The sequence below is a fragment of the Mustelus asterias genome, chromosome 1 (assembly GCF_964213995.1).
Source record: "Mustelus asterias chromosome 1, sMusAst1.hap1.1, whole genome shotgun sequence".
Classification (NCBI taxonomy): Eukaryota; Metazoa; Chordata; class Chondrichthyes; order Carcharhiniformes; family Triakidae; genus Mustelus; species Mustelus asterias.
In genome coordinates this window covers 80,431,456-80,448,394 of record NC_135801.1, presented here as the reverse complement: position 1 = coordinate 80,448,394, position 16,939 = coordinate 80,431,456, and the positions used below count along the sequence as shown (strand labels likewise).

Here is a 16,939-nt window from a genome sequence, read left to right as displayed (position 1 = left end):
TAATGGTAAACTTTTCTGAATTGAAAAGTCATCTCGATGTTTCAATGTAGATTGTGTTCACCCACAGGGATACTCAATTAAGTTTTTAAAAATATATATATATGTAAATCAATGATGCCCAAAGTGGAGCACTTGTACCCTTGAAGTATGGCAGATGTCTGATGGGGTACTTTTCTCTAATTGTGATTGGACGGTTTTAAACATGTAGGCTGGGATTCTGCCAGGAAACTTCTAAGTGCCGAACTTGCGTAAAAACTGGAGTAAATCCTGCTGTTTTTTTAACGAGATTTTCAAAATGGATCTCCCACACTCTGTGCATCACAGAGTGCCCTAGCATGAATCATTCAAAAAATCTGGGGGCAGGGTCTATTCCCACTGGAGAGGCCGGCAGCATAGTGCTGAGCGGGTCACTGCGCATGTGCTAATCTGTCATAGCGGAGATCAGCGCATGCGCAGTATCCCGCACTGCCAGCCTCCCATTGCTGACCAGCTTAATCAGTGGCCAGCACAGCAACCCCCCCCCCGATCTCAACGGCAGAGTGGCAACAGGCCCCCACCCCCACTGATCGTCCCAGAGGCTCTGCCCCTTTGGTATTGCCCGAATCGATGCCTGGTGGGCAGTACCAAGGTGCCCCTGGGCATTGCCACTTTGCCCCTTGGACAGTGTCAGGGGACCAGGCTGACAATGCCCAGGGGCACCCCCCTCCTTACCCCTGGGAGGGGCTCCAAGGCCCCCCTTCACTCTAGCGGGCTCCGGCCGCCAGCTCCCTGTTAATGGGAAGCTGTTGTAAACTCCGCTGGAGTGGAACTCTCCTGGCGGGAGGGGTAGAGGCTAGCAGGCCCAGAGACTTCAGTCCCTGGCCCACTACTCACATTTAAATTGTGATTAAAATATGGAGATCAGCTCCTCTCTGAGCTGACAACGGTGGAAATCTCACGGCGGCCATGGTGCCCAGCGGGAAGCCTGCTAAATGGCCTCTGCTGATGTCTCCCGCCCGCTGCACTGGAACAATCGCTCCTGTAATTCTGGGACAGCTGGTTTCAAGTTTGGGAGGTGACCAGATATTCAAGGACTTGGGGCAGAAAAGGTTAGTTTATAAAATTGAGGAATCGGGTTGGTATTTCAAACAAATGATGATGGTAGATTTGAAAGGGAGGGGAACAGCACCTGATGAGAAAGAATAGTTAACAATATCAACTAACATGACAGCCAGGAGGGGATGGTGGATGATTAAATGGAGTCGAGAGCAGGAGGTGAATCTCATGCTCAAGCTGAACTCGGAGAGGGAACAAGAAGAAATGAGAGCGAAATGAAAGAAAGATGCAAGTTCAGGACTAGCGCAGAGGGGAGCTCAAAAGAAATTTGGCTGGTGGGCTAGGAAAAGGGAGGGAAGTGGCAGAGCAACTGAGTAGATGATTTCAATCTTGGTGACAAAGCAATCCATGGGCTCCTCGCACTTATTGGAGGAGAAAGGGGAAAGTGGAATTGTAATTTGCAGAGAAAAGAAGCCAGGAACTATCGTTACATTCTTGGGTGATCCTGGAGTAGTAAGCAGTTTTTGCTGGTGAGAACAGGGTCTAATAGTATTTTATATGGTTCAGCCATATATTGTGCGGTAAGGATATAATTTGCACTGAGGTTGAAAAAAAAACCAGTAGACTGATCTGGAACAGCAAACATGCAAATATTTAACTGAATATATAAAAACTCTCTGGTAGGAGAATGGGAGCAAATCAACAATCCATGTTGAAACTACCTTTTTGAAGCTGGCAAAAGAGGATCTGTCCAAGATACAGGCAACACCACACCTCAACTCCCATCATTGACCTTAGTTGACCAGAGCACAGTGCAGTTGTCGGTTTTACCGTCAAGAAGGGAATGGAAAACTAGCAAGGAATTAAACTGCTATTGGTGATATTAAGTGGTTCTCTAAACTTTGTCACATTCATATCTGATGTTTTGGAAACCTGCAGATTAATTAGACAGTAAAAGGTGGATCATGTGAGGAATATGGTGGACAGAATACAAATTTTTACAAAGTTGTGCAGCATAGTAAGAATCATTGAACACCATAAATTTTCACAGAATTTTCAGCCTCGTGACCTTCATGAAAAAGCTGTTGGCTGTGATGGGAGAATTTTAAAATTATAAGTTTAAATTTCTCACGAAAAAAGGATTTTGCATAATATTAAAGTTGGTGTGCTCAAGTAAAACTCTGAGGCATATTGGTGTTGATAATGCCAAGTACCAACATTATTTGCATTTCACCTCTGCAAGAACAGCCTTTTAGGGTCAATTTCAAAATCCACTGTTTCCACTGAGGAACTGTGCTTGCAAGGATCATGTCAGAAAATTGCAAGTGCGCAACCTATAAATTTCCCATTTTATTTATGTAAAATATTTAGTCATGTGCCCAGGATTTCACGTGTACACAAGCCAACTCCCTGCTGGAACCTTTGAGCCTGGCATGTGGTTCTCTATCTGAATGAACTAACACAGTGGATGTAAAATTGGAAATACTTTGCAATTGTATTTACAAATCAATAATTTTCTACATCTAGGTTACAAGCAGAATGGTACAAAATTGGGTGATGTATTGCTGCCAGCATGGGCTAAAGGGGACCCAAGAGAATTCATCAGAGTTCATCGTCAGGTAATGTATTAGTGGCAGTAATTTTTCTTTGATTATCTATTTTGTGTATTACATAGCATTGAGATTCTTGGGTTCAAAATATTTATATGCATTTATCTTAAATTAATTTTAAATGTTTGAGTTTCAGAATGAAGGGTGTTCACTATTCCATTCCAAACAACATTGATCAAATTGGTATATTTAGCTGAGGTGTTATTACGGTATCTAGAATATTTAAGTAGCGTGGTTGCTAAGTTATTGTAGCACTGTCTTTACATTTGCATGATGCTGAGTTACCAGGATGCCTGCTACATCTGGAGGTTGCACCTGTGCCCTGGAATGCTGGATAAAATCCCTTTATAGTGGTGGATTGCGGGAATCTGCTATTCTGTTTCTAATTCCAGTCTGGCAGCTCCATTACAGTATTTTAGCTGGTCCGCTAAATGTGACTTCTGATCTAGTGGAAAACTGACCCACCTTACATTAAATACTCCTATTGACACCAGCAGTATTGGCAGGCAGGATTGTATAGGTTGGCGGTATTTTTGCTGGTTTTCACAATTCAAAGATTCAACATTTTGAATAATTGCACAAAACTATATCATTTTTGTGCTTTGAATACACTAGTTTTCTTTAGTATTAAGTAAAAGTCTTCAATTGTTGCATATAAACAGACAGATATTAACGTTTTGAATAAATGTTGATTTTTACTTGTCTAACCAGTTACATTTTTGTTATTTTAATTTATGCCTTTATTCTAGGCACTGGAATGTGACTATGTTAGTTCACACTTGCATGAATGGATCGACTTGATCTTTGGTTACAAACAACAAGGTGCACCTGCAGTAGATGCAGTCAATGTCTTCCATCATCTCTTTTATGAAGGGCAAGTGGACATTTATAATATCAATGATCCACTCAAGGAAACTGCAACTATTGGCTTCATCAATAATTTTGGACAAATTCCAAAACAGGTAAGAAATTTCTTGAGGATATGTGCCCCTCATTCTTTTCCATATATTCACTCGCTGGCTTATTGAGATCTGATGTGGAGATGCCGGCGTTGGACTGGGGTAAACACAGTAAGAAGTTTAACAACACCAGGTTAAAGTCCAACAGGTTTATTTGGTAGCAAAAGCCACACAAGCTTTCGAGGCTCTGAGCCCCTTCTTCAGGTGAGTGGGAATTCTGTTCACAAACAGAACTTATAAGACACAGACTCAATTTACATGAATAATGGTTGGAATGCGAATACTTACAACTAATCCAGTCTTTAAGAAACAAAACAATGGGAGTGGAGAGAGCCCAAAGTCATCTTCCTCCATGATATTTTCCAAGGTTACTCTAGAACCAACCAGTATTTTGTACTTCCTCCCTTATATGGCTTTGGGCCTGCACCACGTTAGCAACCTGAGATCAGTAACTCAACATACTGAATGCATGTGCTGTCTGGCACCACATAATAGTCATGATGTGGAGATGCCGGCGTTGGACTGGGGTAAGCACAGTAAGAAGTCTCACAACACCAGGTTAAAGTCCAACAGGTTTATTTGGTAGCAAATACCATAAGCTTTCGGAGCAATGCCCCTTCGTCAGATGGAGTAGTTATCTGTTCTCCAACAGTACACAGACACAGAAATCAAGTTACAGAATACTAATTAGAATGCAAATCTCTACAGCCAGCCAGGTCTTAAAAGGTACAGATAATGTGGGTGGAGGGAACATTAAACACAGGTTAAAGAGATGTGTATTGTCTCCAGACAGAACAGCTAGTGATATTATGCAAGATCAGAGGGAAAGCTGTGGCGAGCTGTGGGGGTTACTGATAATGTGACACAAATCCAACATCCCGATTTAGGTTATCCTCATGTGTGCGGAACTTGGCTATCAGTTGCATTCTAATTAGTATTCTGTAACTTGATTTCTGTGTCTGTGTACTGTTGGAGAACAGATAACTACTCCATCTGACGAAGGGGCATCGCTCCGAAGGCTTATGGTATTTGCTACCAAATAAACCTGTTGGACTTTAACCTGGTGTTGTGAGACTTCTTACTGTGCTTACCACATAATAGAGCAGCCAGTTACAGGGGATCAATTGCATAACCCACAACTCTGGCCCTCATCGATACTTTTTGTTAATTCCAGACTGAACTATTCCAATGCTGTCCTGGCCAGCCTCCCATCTTTCAGCCTCCATAAACTTGAGCTCATCTAAAACTGTGCTATCAACATCCTAACCTGCATCACGTCAAGTTCCATCATTTGTGCTTTTTGCCCTACATTAGGTTTCTGTCTCAACACAATTTTAAAATACTCATCCTTGTGTTCAAATTTTTTTTTAACCTTGCCCCCTCTATCTGTTTAACCTTCTTCAGCCAGCTAAGAATATTGCATTCTTCCATCGCTTGTGCATGTCACATTCCCTTCACCACATCATAGAGGATTGAAGGCATGGTCATCAAAAGAGCTGCCGGTGGCTTTCTGAGTGGGGGACATCCTAAAAACTGAGGGGCAGAGGTCCCTCCTTCAGCCTTTCAGCACTTCAAAATAGCTGCAGGCTGTCAGTATTGACAGCATCTTTAGGACTGAGGGAAAATGGCAAAAACATCAAGTGATAAACAGGGCTAAGCAATCCCACAACCGAAGGATCAGCTCGAAGCTCTGCAGTCCTTCCACAACCAGTCGAGAATGGTGGTGGACAATTAACTCACTGGAGGAAGAGGCTCCACAAATAGCCCACCCTCCATGATGGAGGAGCCCAGCATATCAGTGCAAAAGATAAGGCTGGAGTATTCGCAGCAATCTACAGCCAGAAGTGCCGAGTGAATGATCCATCTCAGCCTTCTCCAGTGGTCTCCAGCATCTCAGATGCCAGTTCCAGCCAATTCGATTCACTCCGCGTGATAACAAGAAACAGTTGGAGGCACTAGATACTGAAAAGGTCATGGGCCCTGATAACATTCTGGCAATAATACTGAAGACTTGTGCCCCAGAACCTGCCACTCCCCTAGCCAAGCTCTTCCAGTACAGTTACAACACTGGCATCTACCTAACAATGTGAAAAATTGTCCAGGTATGTCCTGTACACAAAAAGAGTAAGAAGTCTCACAACATCAGGTTAAAGTCCAACGGGTTTATTTGGTAGCACAAGCCATAAGCTTTTGGAGCACTGCCCCTTCATCAGGTGAGTGGGAGATGTGTTCACAAACCGGGCATATATAGACACAAACTCAATTTACAAGATAATGGTTGGAATGCGAGTCTTTACAGGTAATCAAGTCTTTACAGATGCAGACAATGTGAGTGGAGAGAGGGTTAAGCACAGGTTAAAGAGATGTGTATTGTCTCCAGCCAGGACAGTTAGTGAGATTTTGCAAGCCCAGGCAAGTCGTGGGGGTTACAGATAGTGTGACATGAACCCAAGATCCCGGTTAAGGTGAACACATCTCCCACTCATCTGATGAAGGGGCAGTGCTCTGAAAGCATGTGGCTTGTGCTACCAAATAAACCTGTTGGACTTTAACCTGATGTTGTTAGACTTCTTACTGTGCTTACCCCAGTTCAACGCCGGCATCTCCACATCCTGTACACAAAAGGCAGGACAAATCCAACCCGGCCAATTACTGTCCAATCTGTCTACTCTCGATCATCAGTAAAGTGATGGAAGAGGTCATCAACAGTGCTATCAAGCAGCAACCTGCTCAGCAATAACCTGCTCAGTGACGCCCAGTTTAGATTTCGCCAGGGTCACTCAGCTCCTGACCTCATTACATCCTTGGTTCAAATGTGGACAAAAGAACTGAATTCCAGAGGTGAGGTGAGAGTGACAGCCCTTGACATCAAGGCCGCATTCAACCGAGTGTGGCATCAAGGAGCCCAAGTGTAACTGGAATCAATGGATATCAGGGAGCAAACTTACTGCTGATTGGAGTCATACCTGGCACATAGGAAGATGGTTGTGGTTGTGGAGGGTCAGTCATCTCCGCTCCAGGACATCGCTGCAGGAGTCCCTCAGGGTAGTGTCCCAGGCCCAACAATCTTTAGCTGCTTCATCAATGACCTTCCCTCCATCATAAGTCAGAAGTGGGGATGTTTGCTGATGATTGCACAATGTTCACAATTCGCGACGACTCAGATACTGAAGGAGTCCATGTTCAAATGCAACAAGATCTGGACAATTCCAGGCTTGGGCTGACAAGTGGCAAGTAACATTCATGCCACACAAATGCCAGGCAATGACCATCACCAATAAGAGACACATTAACCACTGCCCCTTGACATTCAATGGTGTAACCATCACTGAATCCCCCACTGTCAACATCCTTGGGATTACCATTGACCAGAAACTCAACTGGACCCACCACATAAACACAGTGGCTACAAGAGCAGGTCAGAGGTTAGGAATACTGTGGCGAATAACTCATCTCCTGACTCCCCAAAGTCTATCCACCATCTACAAGGCACAAGTCAGGAATGTAATGGAATATTCCCCACTTGCCTGGATGGGTGCAGCTCCAACAACACTCAAGAAGCTTGACAACATCCAGGACAAAGCAGCCTGCTTGATTGGCACCACATCCACTCCCTCCACCACCGACGCTCAGTAGCAGCAGTGGTGTACCAAACACAAGATTCACTGCAGCAATTCACCAAAGGTCCTTTGACAGTACCTTCCAAACCCACAGCCACCTCCATCTAGAAGGACAAGGGCAGCAAATAAATGAGAACACCACCACCTGCAAGTTTCCCTCCAAGCCACTCACCATCCTGACTTGAAAATATATCACCATTCCTTCGCAGTCACTGGGTCCAAATCCTGGAATTCCCTCCCTAATGGCATTGTGGGTCAACCCACAGAACATGGACTGCATTGATTCAAGAAGGTGGCTAACCACCATCTTTTCAAGGGCAACTAGGAATGGGCAATTATTGCTGGCCAGCCAGCGACGCCCATATCCCACGAATGAATAAAAAAAAGTAAGAATGGCATGGTGGCACATTGATGCCATGAGATAGCAGTGCTAACCAGAGACCCAGGTTCAATTTTTGCCTTTGGTGTGTCTGTCTGGAGTTTGCACGTTCTTTCCGTGTCTGCGTCGGTTTCCTCCCGGGTGCTCCGGTTTCCTCCCACACTCCTAAGATGTGCTGGTTAGGTGGATTGGCTAAATTCCCCCTTAGTGTCAGGGGATTAGCAGGTTAAATACGTGGGGTTACGGGGATAGGACCTGGTGGAATTGTCATTGGTGCAGACTGGATGGGCCGAAAGGCCTGCACTGTAGGGATTGTATGATTCTATGAAAGGAATAAAATAATGTTTAAAAAACACACAGCAATTTTTTTTGAATCGGTGTCAATTTTGAAAATTCAGACAAGAAACCAATGAAAAATATGAAGAAACTCATGAAAGATAGCCAAACTGATGGAAATTGTCATCGACATGCCAGTTCACCCTAGTCAGAAAAAAAATACAAGAGAAGAACTTGACATTGAATCCCTACAGTGGAGAAGGAGGCCAGTAGATCCTTCATTTTGCACCAACTCTCTCTGAAGAGTACCTTACCCACATCCTTTCCCCCACACTATCCCAGTAACCCCACACGTTTAACATGGCTAATCCATCTAACCTGCATTCTTTTGGACTGTGGGAAGAAACTGGAGCACCCAGAGGTAACCTACATAGTCATGGGGAGAACGTGCAAACTCCACAAAGACAGTGACCCAAAATTGAACCTGGGTCCCTGGCGTGTGGGGCAGCAATGCAAGCCACCGTGCCTCCCCATATATTATCTACATATAAAGAATTGGCTTTTCTTTAGATTCCAGTTCTTCTATTGTTTGTTTTCCACCCAGCAAAAGATAATATACTTTCTAATGTAAACTGTTAATTTATTTATTAGTTGAGTTTTTAATAGTTATATAAAATGTCTAATATGCTTGCCTGCTTTTGAAGAGAGAGAAATTCCAATGATTAAAAAATAATTAACAGAAGGGGTTTCCTGTTCTGTTACCATGGGTACATTGCCAAAAGCTTTGCTGGATCTCAATGTCAGTGTGCACATTCCCGAAGCTTTGGAAATCGTGAATCACCTACGAGAGTCTTCTAAATATTTGAGACCAAGTAATTTGTAGCAAGAAGTACAGAAAAGGCATAAAATATTGTACTAATGAAATTAAATATTTTTTTTTGCACTTAAACGTATTTATGATCATTCCTTACAGCTATTTAAAAAACCTCATCCACCAAAACGAACCCGTAGCCGGAATAATGGGGAATCTTCTGGTGTACAAACCTCTCTCAGCTGTGCCACTGATAAGATCTTCTTTCATCATTTGGATAATCTCAGACCATCTTTGACGCCTGTTAAAGGTGACAACAGAGAGAAATTATCTTTTAAGAACAACTAGTAGTTTTGAATTTATGCAGCATTTTCTGTTTTTATTATAGGTAGTAGTGTATTTCTGTTTGATAAAGAATCTAATTGTATTTTAAATATGACACTGATGAACTGTCATCCAGCATTGTCCTTTGCAAAATTTGCAATTTAGTTTGAAATGCTTGAGCCCAACTGCATCAGTACTAAACTCTTTTGTTGTCATTACTTGTGATGTGTACTGCTTGGACACCATGAAGCAGTCTTGTTGAAGTTACAAAGAAGTCGGTAGAGTGGTGAGCACTGCTGCCGCACAACGCCAGGAACCCGGGTTCAATTCCAGTCTTGGGTGACTGTCTGTGTAGAGTTTGCATGTTCTCCCCATGTCTGCATGGTTTTCCTCCGGGTGCTCCAGTTTTCTCCCACACTCCAAAGATCTGTGCATTAGGTTGATTGGCCACGGTAAATTGCCCCTTAGTATCAGGGGGATTTGCAGGGTAAATATGTGTTATGGGGATAGGGCCGAGTTGGGATTGTTGTCGGTGCAGGCTTGATGGGCCGAATGGCCGCCTCCTGCACTATAGCGATTCTATGAAGTCTTTTTTGACAATGTAAATATCTACATAGTTCCATAAAGGGTAAAGGTATGGAGAGGACCTCATACCAGGACCTTGCATGTTGCTACCTACCTCTGGACTGACCGTAGCTCTAGGTCATGTACCTTCTCACATCAACATCTGGTAGTATTGTACTCGGTCCCGTTAGGTACCAGATCTTTCAGCTACAAGTATAACATTTTCTATTTACCTGTGGGTATCTCTAAGATTTGTGCCGATGTGAAACTGGATTGTGACAACACAAACGCTACAGCACATCGGACTCGTAAAGCAAACAGATGGAAACTTTTCACACAATTGTTCTCAGAGATTAAATGCCAATTTGTTTACCACACCAAAGCTTGCAGTTAATTATGCTCCTTGATGGGTACAACAAAAAGTGCAATGGAATGCCACCCATTCCATCAAGTAAGACTATTCAAATGTTTTGCCTGACAGATTTTGTGCTCTCATCTCCCAGCTGAAAGTTCAGTTCTGTGCCTTTGTATGAACTGTAAAGTATGCTTTTCCAATTCATATATTTATACAACTTGCCCGTCTGTGTCTGTAATGCCAAACAGAAATATATTTTGCTGACAAGCTTAAAAAAACTCTCCTAATCATTTTTTCTATAGAACTCAAGGAACCAGTGGGACAGATCATTTTCACAGATAAAGGTGTTCTTGCGGTAGAACAAAACAAAGTGCTGATTCCTCCCAGTTGGAACAAAACATTTGCTTGGGGGTTTGCAGATCTCAGTTGCAGAGTTGCAAATTACGAATCTGACAAGGTATGGAACCAGAATTATTAAACATAGTGCAATTCTCCGAGACATGAGAAAAATGGTTGTGTTGCCCAAAGCTTGTATGAAATGGGTTGTTCTCTTCCAAGTGCTTTTGTCATTTCAATCTGGGTGAATTTTTAAAAGATTCTCAATTTTTGGTGCATATTTATGTGTTTTGAAATCTACAGAAAATGAACAGTTGTGATCATAATGCCACCAATGTCTTCACATAAAATTAAACTGCTGCATAACAGAATGATTGTAGCTCTAAAGTTCAAACTCTTTGGATCTTGGATGAAGTGATTTTCCTGATGTGTGTGTGTATGTGTGTGTAACTAAAATTACCTTTCACTTCTCTAAATTTTAAAAATATCTATACAAATGGGAGTGTTTTACTCCACTTAACCGTGTTCAGCACTTTAATTTTGAAAACTTAGCCTAAGCCCAAAAAAGCATTGTTTCCAAAACAAAGCTATGAAAATGTTTGTTTTGAGTATTGCATTTGAGCACAGGTATCAGCTAAATAATCAAAACTGTAAAGTGTCACAGCATGAAGTAAATAGTGTAATTGAAATTATCAGCATTGGGTATGCATGTTTGAGAGGCACAGTAAGAAGTTTAACAACACCAGGTTAAAGTCCAACAGGTTTATTTGGTAGCAAAAGCCACCAGTGAGCAATTTTCAAGCATGGTGAAATCAAACAATGGGGCTGATAGTATGTAACATGACTGGTGCTGGAAAATCAGGAGTAAAGGATACCTGCAATACACACTAACACTGATGAGTGCAAAAATATGTGGAAGCCTGTGCAAAAACGTTGTGCTTGACTGGTTTAGGCCCCTGACCTTGATGCAAATTGGGGCTCTAAAGGGTAAATTAATGTTAGTATTGGATGTCCCTTGCTGCCTTCCATAATTCCAAAGATGGCTTATGAGGCAGACTTTATGGCTTTTAGGATAGTTGTTGTCGTGAGGGATCTTGTTGTGTTCTCAATTCAGATCATGTTGTGTTCCATCTGGCCTCCCTTCCAAAATATAAGATCTTCTGAGGGCGGCATTGACTCCAATACTTTGAGGGACCTCCTATATGTTGTCCAAGGAAGAGATCATGAAGGCATGGTAGATCATGAGCTTAGTTTCAGTTTTCACATCACAGTCTTCAAACACTTACTTTCACAAGTGACCAAAAGACTGTCCCAGCACATTTCAGGTGATCAGAATTTATTTGCTGATGTCAACCTTCTGTGCAAGGTACTGGAAGTGTTCCACATTTTCCAGGCACTCATTGTGAATCCTAATCAATGGGGCTGGGGTGTGTGCATTTGGAGCTTGCCACTCAGGACTTTAGCCTTTTGAATGTTGAGTGTAAGCCCCATCTTCTCATTTGCCTTAGTAAATACATTGAAAATTCTCCTGAGATCTGTTTCAGACACAGAACTTCAGCATCATCAGCATGTTAGGGCTGGTTTTTGATTGGAGTCGTCTAAGATTAAATAGTCTACTGTCTATTTGATAAATGAGGTGCACTCCAGCAGGGACTTTGGCTCTATTCAGACAGAACATGGCAGCCAGGAAGATTAAAAAAAGAGTTGGAACGAAGATGCAACCTTGTTTTACTCCCACCGTAACATCAAAAGGGGCCATAATGGATCTATATTGAGGATCAATGCTTTCATATTATGAAGCATGCAAAGGGTAGTAATGAATTTTGGAGGGCATTGTACTTCAGCAGAAAGTTCCAGAATGCCTCTTGATTTACAGATTCAGAAGTTTTGTTTTGCTGCGGCCTTCGTCCACCAGAACAGCCTTTAAGATGCTACACCTTCCTTTGTCTCTTTTGCCGTTGTTTGCCGAAATCTGCTGAGCGTTTCTAGGGTTCCTAAACAGACTTTCACAGTAACCAAAGCAACCCAGGGAGACATAGGGAGGCTCACCATACTTCACCCTGTTTTAGATCAACATTATAAGTCAAGAGAAAAGCTGTGCAGACTTAGTTCCCTCCCCACCCTGTAAATTAATTACCTGGCACACAATAGGCAACCTACAGCTCTCCACTGACTCAAGTGTCACGAAACTTTGTAACTTGCTCATCCAGTAATGTCACCTCATTTGTGCTTTTGGCTGCATAGTATTAGCCCTCTTATCACACGACCATTAATGTAATTTGATTGCTTGAAAACTATGCATTTGAAAGACAGCGGTCTGGGTGTGACCCTGTAGTGAAATTAGGGATCCCTAATTATCCCAGATATTAGGGATAAATGGGTCTTTTTCAGATTGGCAAGCGGTAACTAGTGGAGTGCCGCAGGAATCAGTGCTGAGTCCTCAACTTTTCACAATCTATATTAATGACTTGGATGAAGGGATGGGAGCTAAAATGTTGATACCAAGATAGGTAGGAAAATAAGTTGTCAAGCGGAGGTAGAGAATCTGCAAAGGGATATCAACAGTTTAATGGAGTGGGCAAAAATTCAGCAGATGGAGTATAACGTGAACTACTTCACTTCAGCAGGAAGAATTAAAAAAGCAGTGTACTATTTAAATGGAGAAATATTGCGAAACTCAGTGATACAGAGGGATCTGTAACAAGTGGAGCCAAGATCACAATTAGATCAGCCATGATCATATTGAATGGCAGAGCAGGCCTGAAGGGCCTAAATCCTCTGTCCCAATGTTCCTGTGTTTTAATGATGTTGAAAGAGGGATAAAGTCTTCTTAGGACATGGGAGAGACGCTTTCTACTCCTCTTGAAAATGTGCCATGGGATACATTGGAGGGCAGAGAAGCCCTCAGTCACATTTTAAAAGTGCAGCACTCCCTCACTGAAATATCAGCCTAGATTATGTGCTCAAGTTCTGTCGTGGGGCAGATGAGAGTGCTGTCACTGAACCAAAAAGGATGGCTCCTGTTCTGTGTTTAATGAAATTGCAAATTGAGAATTTTTTTTAACAGTTGGAATCACTACGTTTTGATTTGAGATTTGCACTAGTGTTTGAAATATGGAGTGGTGTGCTTTTACCTATTATATAATTCCTATTTTCTTTACAGGCTTTGATAGTATATGAATGCCTGAGTGAATGGGGACAGATTTTCTGCACAATTTGTCCCAACCCTAAGTTGGTGGTTACTGGAGGAACAAGTACTACAATCTGTGTGTGGGAAATGGGTACTTCCAAGGAAAAAGCTAAAGCTCTGACCCTTAAACAGGTGACTGTTAATAAAGTATTGTGTGTGTTGGGTCTTATAAAAGTAAATGTCGGCAAGCCAATACCATAGACTAATTTTTGCTATCATCTTTTGGAAATGTTCTGTCACGTTCTGTGTCTATGATGTGTTAAAGTGGTATGTTACTTGGTGAAAATTCCCTTCCAGTATATTCTGTGCATGGTATTTGGGTTGGTCTTTTAGTCTCTTTAGACATATCACGACGCAATGATCCAGTCAATGTTAGCAACTCTTCACCGGGAACTGAAGGGAAAACAATGAATCTTAAAAAGAGGTATGCCCAGATCTTCTGGATGGTCAGAGGAATTGCTCGGGAAATTTCAGCTTTTGTTGGGCAATTCCACCGAGTCCAGAATTCTTTGAGATGGTTACAATCTGAGTTTGTCGGAGATTTCGGAGGGTTCCGACTAGCTTACCTGGATAGTCATCCAGGAAATGTTAGAGAAAACCACATCTAATTCATGGGTAACTACGCAACTGGAGCCCCGACTCCACACTGACACTCTCCCAGCTCTCTGACTCTTTTTGCCCCCTTACAACTCTTTGACTTCTCCCCATTACCACAACCCTCCAAGCATACCCCGATCCTCTGACTCCCCCTCCAACCCCCCGACTCCTGTCTCCAGCCCACCACCTTTTGCCGCTGGTCCCCCGACTCCCACCACAGGTCAAGGGTACATCTTGTGCTTTAAACAAAGTGGAGCAAGTTAATCATGCAGAGAGAGAAATACACCAGGGCAGGGCTAACAGGGATTATATTGAGGTTATCCCCAGCATCATCAAAAAGATATCAGGTTCCCTCCACTGAGTGAGGAGCAGCAGTGAGTGAATAATAAATAACCAGCAGTAGCAATGGGGTCACCAAAGGAGAGTTTTTGCTTCACACCCACTCACTCCTGAGGGTACTATTATTGCTGGAGTTTAGAGCTTGGTTCAGGTCATATCCAGTGTTTATCTTGGACTTGATAGCAGTCGAAAATTGTTTTTAATTTCCAATCGTTGACTAATGGGGTTGAGTTAGCACTATTGAATTTTAAATTATCTGTGTAATAAATAAATTTAGCAACTTTTTGAATATTAAAGATAGTTTTACTCTTTCAAAACGTATTTCTAAATATTGCAATCATTCTGAATTTTTTCACATTCAGGAAATAACTTGTTAAATGCCTCAACACTGATGCATTATTGTGGTTATGTCCCAAATTGCCTGTTGCCTTAACTAATCTGGCCCTAAACAACAATGCAATGAAATGAACAGTATAGTTTTTATATAGAAATAAATATTTCTGTGGGTTATGGGGTCTGTGGAATTTTTATAACATGATAGAGAGGGCGTCAGATGCAGACGTTGAGAAGCCCTGCTTTTGAACTCTCATCCTATGTCACTGCATCACAAACAATGTCCTAACTACCTTACTTGTGAGCTTTTCAAAAATTTCAACTATATTTTATCAGAACTAACGACTGATTACTGACGAAAGGTTGACTACCTGGAATGTTGCTGTTTCTCTCTGCAGGCCTAACCTGCTGAGTGTTTCCAGCATTTTCACTTTTTAATTTAATTTCCAGCATCTGTAGTATTTTGTTTTTGTTACAAACTTTAAAATTCAGTTTATAGTGAGTTGTATAAAACCAATAACATCTAATTTTGCTCTATTTTAGGCACTCCATGGGCACACGGATGCAGTCACTTGTTTGACTGCTTCATCAGCCTATCATATAATAGTTAGTGGGTCACGAGATCGGACATGTATAATTTGGGATTTGAATAAGCTTTCTTTTGTCACACAACTTCGAGGCCATAGGGCACCAGTATCTGCTTTGTGCATTAATGAATTAACGGTAAGTACTGGATTTCATCTCCACCTCCTCTTAATACTACAAGTTGTGGTTGCTAATCAGCAACTTCAAATTTAATGTAACATTGCCACCTTTGTGCAGTATTTTCTGATTTTATAGTAGTATAAATACCTTAAATTAGTAATCGCTAAGGCTAAGAAGACCAATATACTCACCTAAACAATATGCCTGAGATTTAATTTTGTAATTCCTATTGAAAGCAGTGATCTTGTATAAATAATATCATGTTGCTTGCACAAGATCACTGCTTTGAATAGGAATATTATATTTCAAAATTTAGCGATTTGTCTGCATGAAAGAAAGATGTACATAATACTCGTCTCAGTGAAGGATTTTTGTATATAATATTTTGTCCAAGTTTTTTTTAATTCCTTCTCGGGATATGGCATTATTGATATTGCCACATTTTAGGCACTCCATGGGCACACGGATGCAGTCACTTGTTTGACTGCTTCATCAGCCTATCGTATAATAGTTAGTGGGTCACGAGATCGGACATGTATAATTTGGGATTTGAATAAGCTTTCTTTTGTCACACAACTTCGAGGCCATAGAGAATGTAATGTAATAAATGATGGGTGGTTAGTGCTACTTTAAAGCATTTAACTCTAATTTCTATTTGGGGGTTGAAGTGTGATATGTTACTTCACTTCTACTAAAGTCTTGTTGATTTTAAATAATTTTCAATAGGGGGACGTTGTATCTTGTGCTGGCACGTACATTCATGTATGGAACATCAATGGAAACCCAGTGGTGAATGTAAATACATTTACGGGACGCAGTCAGCAGATTTTGTGCTGTTGTGTATCTGAGATGAATGAATGGGACACACAGAACGTCATAGTCTCAGGACATTCAGATGGTGTCGTCAGGGTAAGTACTGTATTCTGCTGTGTGTCAAATCATTTGATCTATCTTACATGACTATCTTAGAGTGAGGACTCATGGAAACTTACAAAACTTTACATTTCTGTTATAAAGTGTGTTATGTAATGTTTATTATTCTAGTCCCTATCTAAAATCAAAAAGACTAATTGAATGTTGGCCTTTATACCAAGAGGATTGGAATAATTGGGGTAGAACTCATGCTGCAATTATCCAAACCCTTAGACCATACATAGAGTACAGTATTTAGTTCTCGGCCGCTGCACCTCAGGAAGGACATATTCACCTTGGAAGGATTGCAACATAAATTTACCAGAATGACATGTGGACTCCAAGGTTAAAGTACAACAATAACTTATAGCACCTTTAACACAAAAGTCCCAAGGTGCTTTGTAGGAACATTATGACTTAAAATTAAGCAATTAGCAAAATCATGAGAGAGTACACAAACTAGGACTTTTGTCCTTAGAATTTTGAAGGTTAAGGGACGCTTAGATCAGTTTAATGTAAATTTGGAGATGCCCTGCTAAAACTGTGCTCTCATGATCAAACTATGACTCTGAGTAGGGTGATCAGTTTTTACCA

General features: G+C 41.6%; 1 protein-coding gene across 6 annotated transcripts in view; it reads left to right on the top strand.

The window, feature by feature from the left end:
- Window positions 1–16,939, top strand: part of wdfy3 (WD repeat and FYVE domain containing 3) — a 363,659-nt gene that overhangs the window by 312,306 nt on the left and 34,414 nt on the right. For all 6 annotated transcript variants that reach the window (XR_013498143.1, XM_078213959.1, XM_078213927.1 and 3 more), the window contains 7 exons: window positions 2,563–2,654; window positions 3,395–3,607; window positions 8,853–9,000; window positions 10,236–10,390; window positions 13,433–13,591; window positions 15,272–15,451; window positions 16,160–16,342. Coding sequence is in view for 5 of the 6 variants with exons in the window: in XM_078213959.1 (XP_078070085.1) it covers window positions 2,563–2,654; window positions 3,395–3,607; window positions 8,853–9,000; window positions 10,236–10,390; window positions 13,433–13,591; window positions 15,272–15,451; window positions 16,160–16,342 (1,130 nt within the window). In the remaining variant the exon portion in view is untranslated. The remainder of the gene's footprint in view (window positions 1–2,562; window positions 2,655–3,394; window positions 3,608–8,852; window positions 9,001–10,235; window positions 10,391–13,432; window positions 13,592–15,271; window positions 15,452–16,159; window positions 16,343–16,939) is intronic.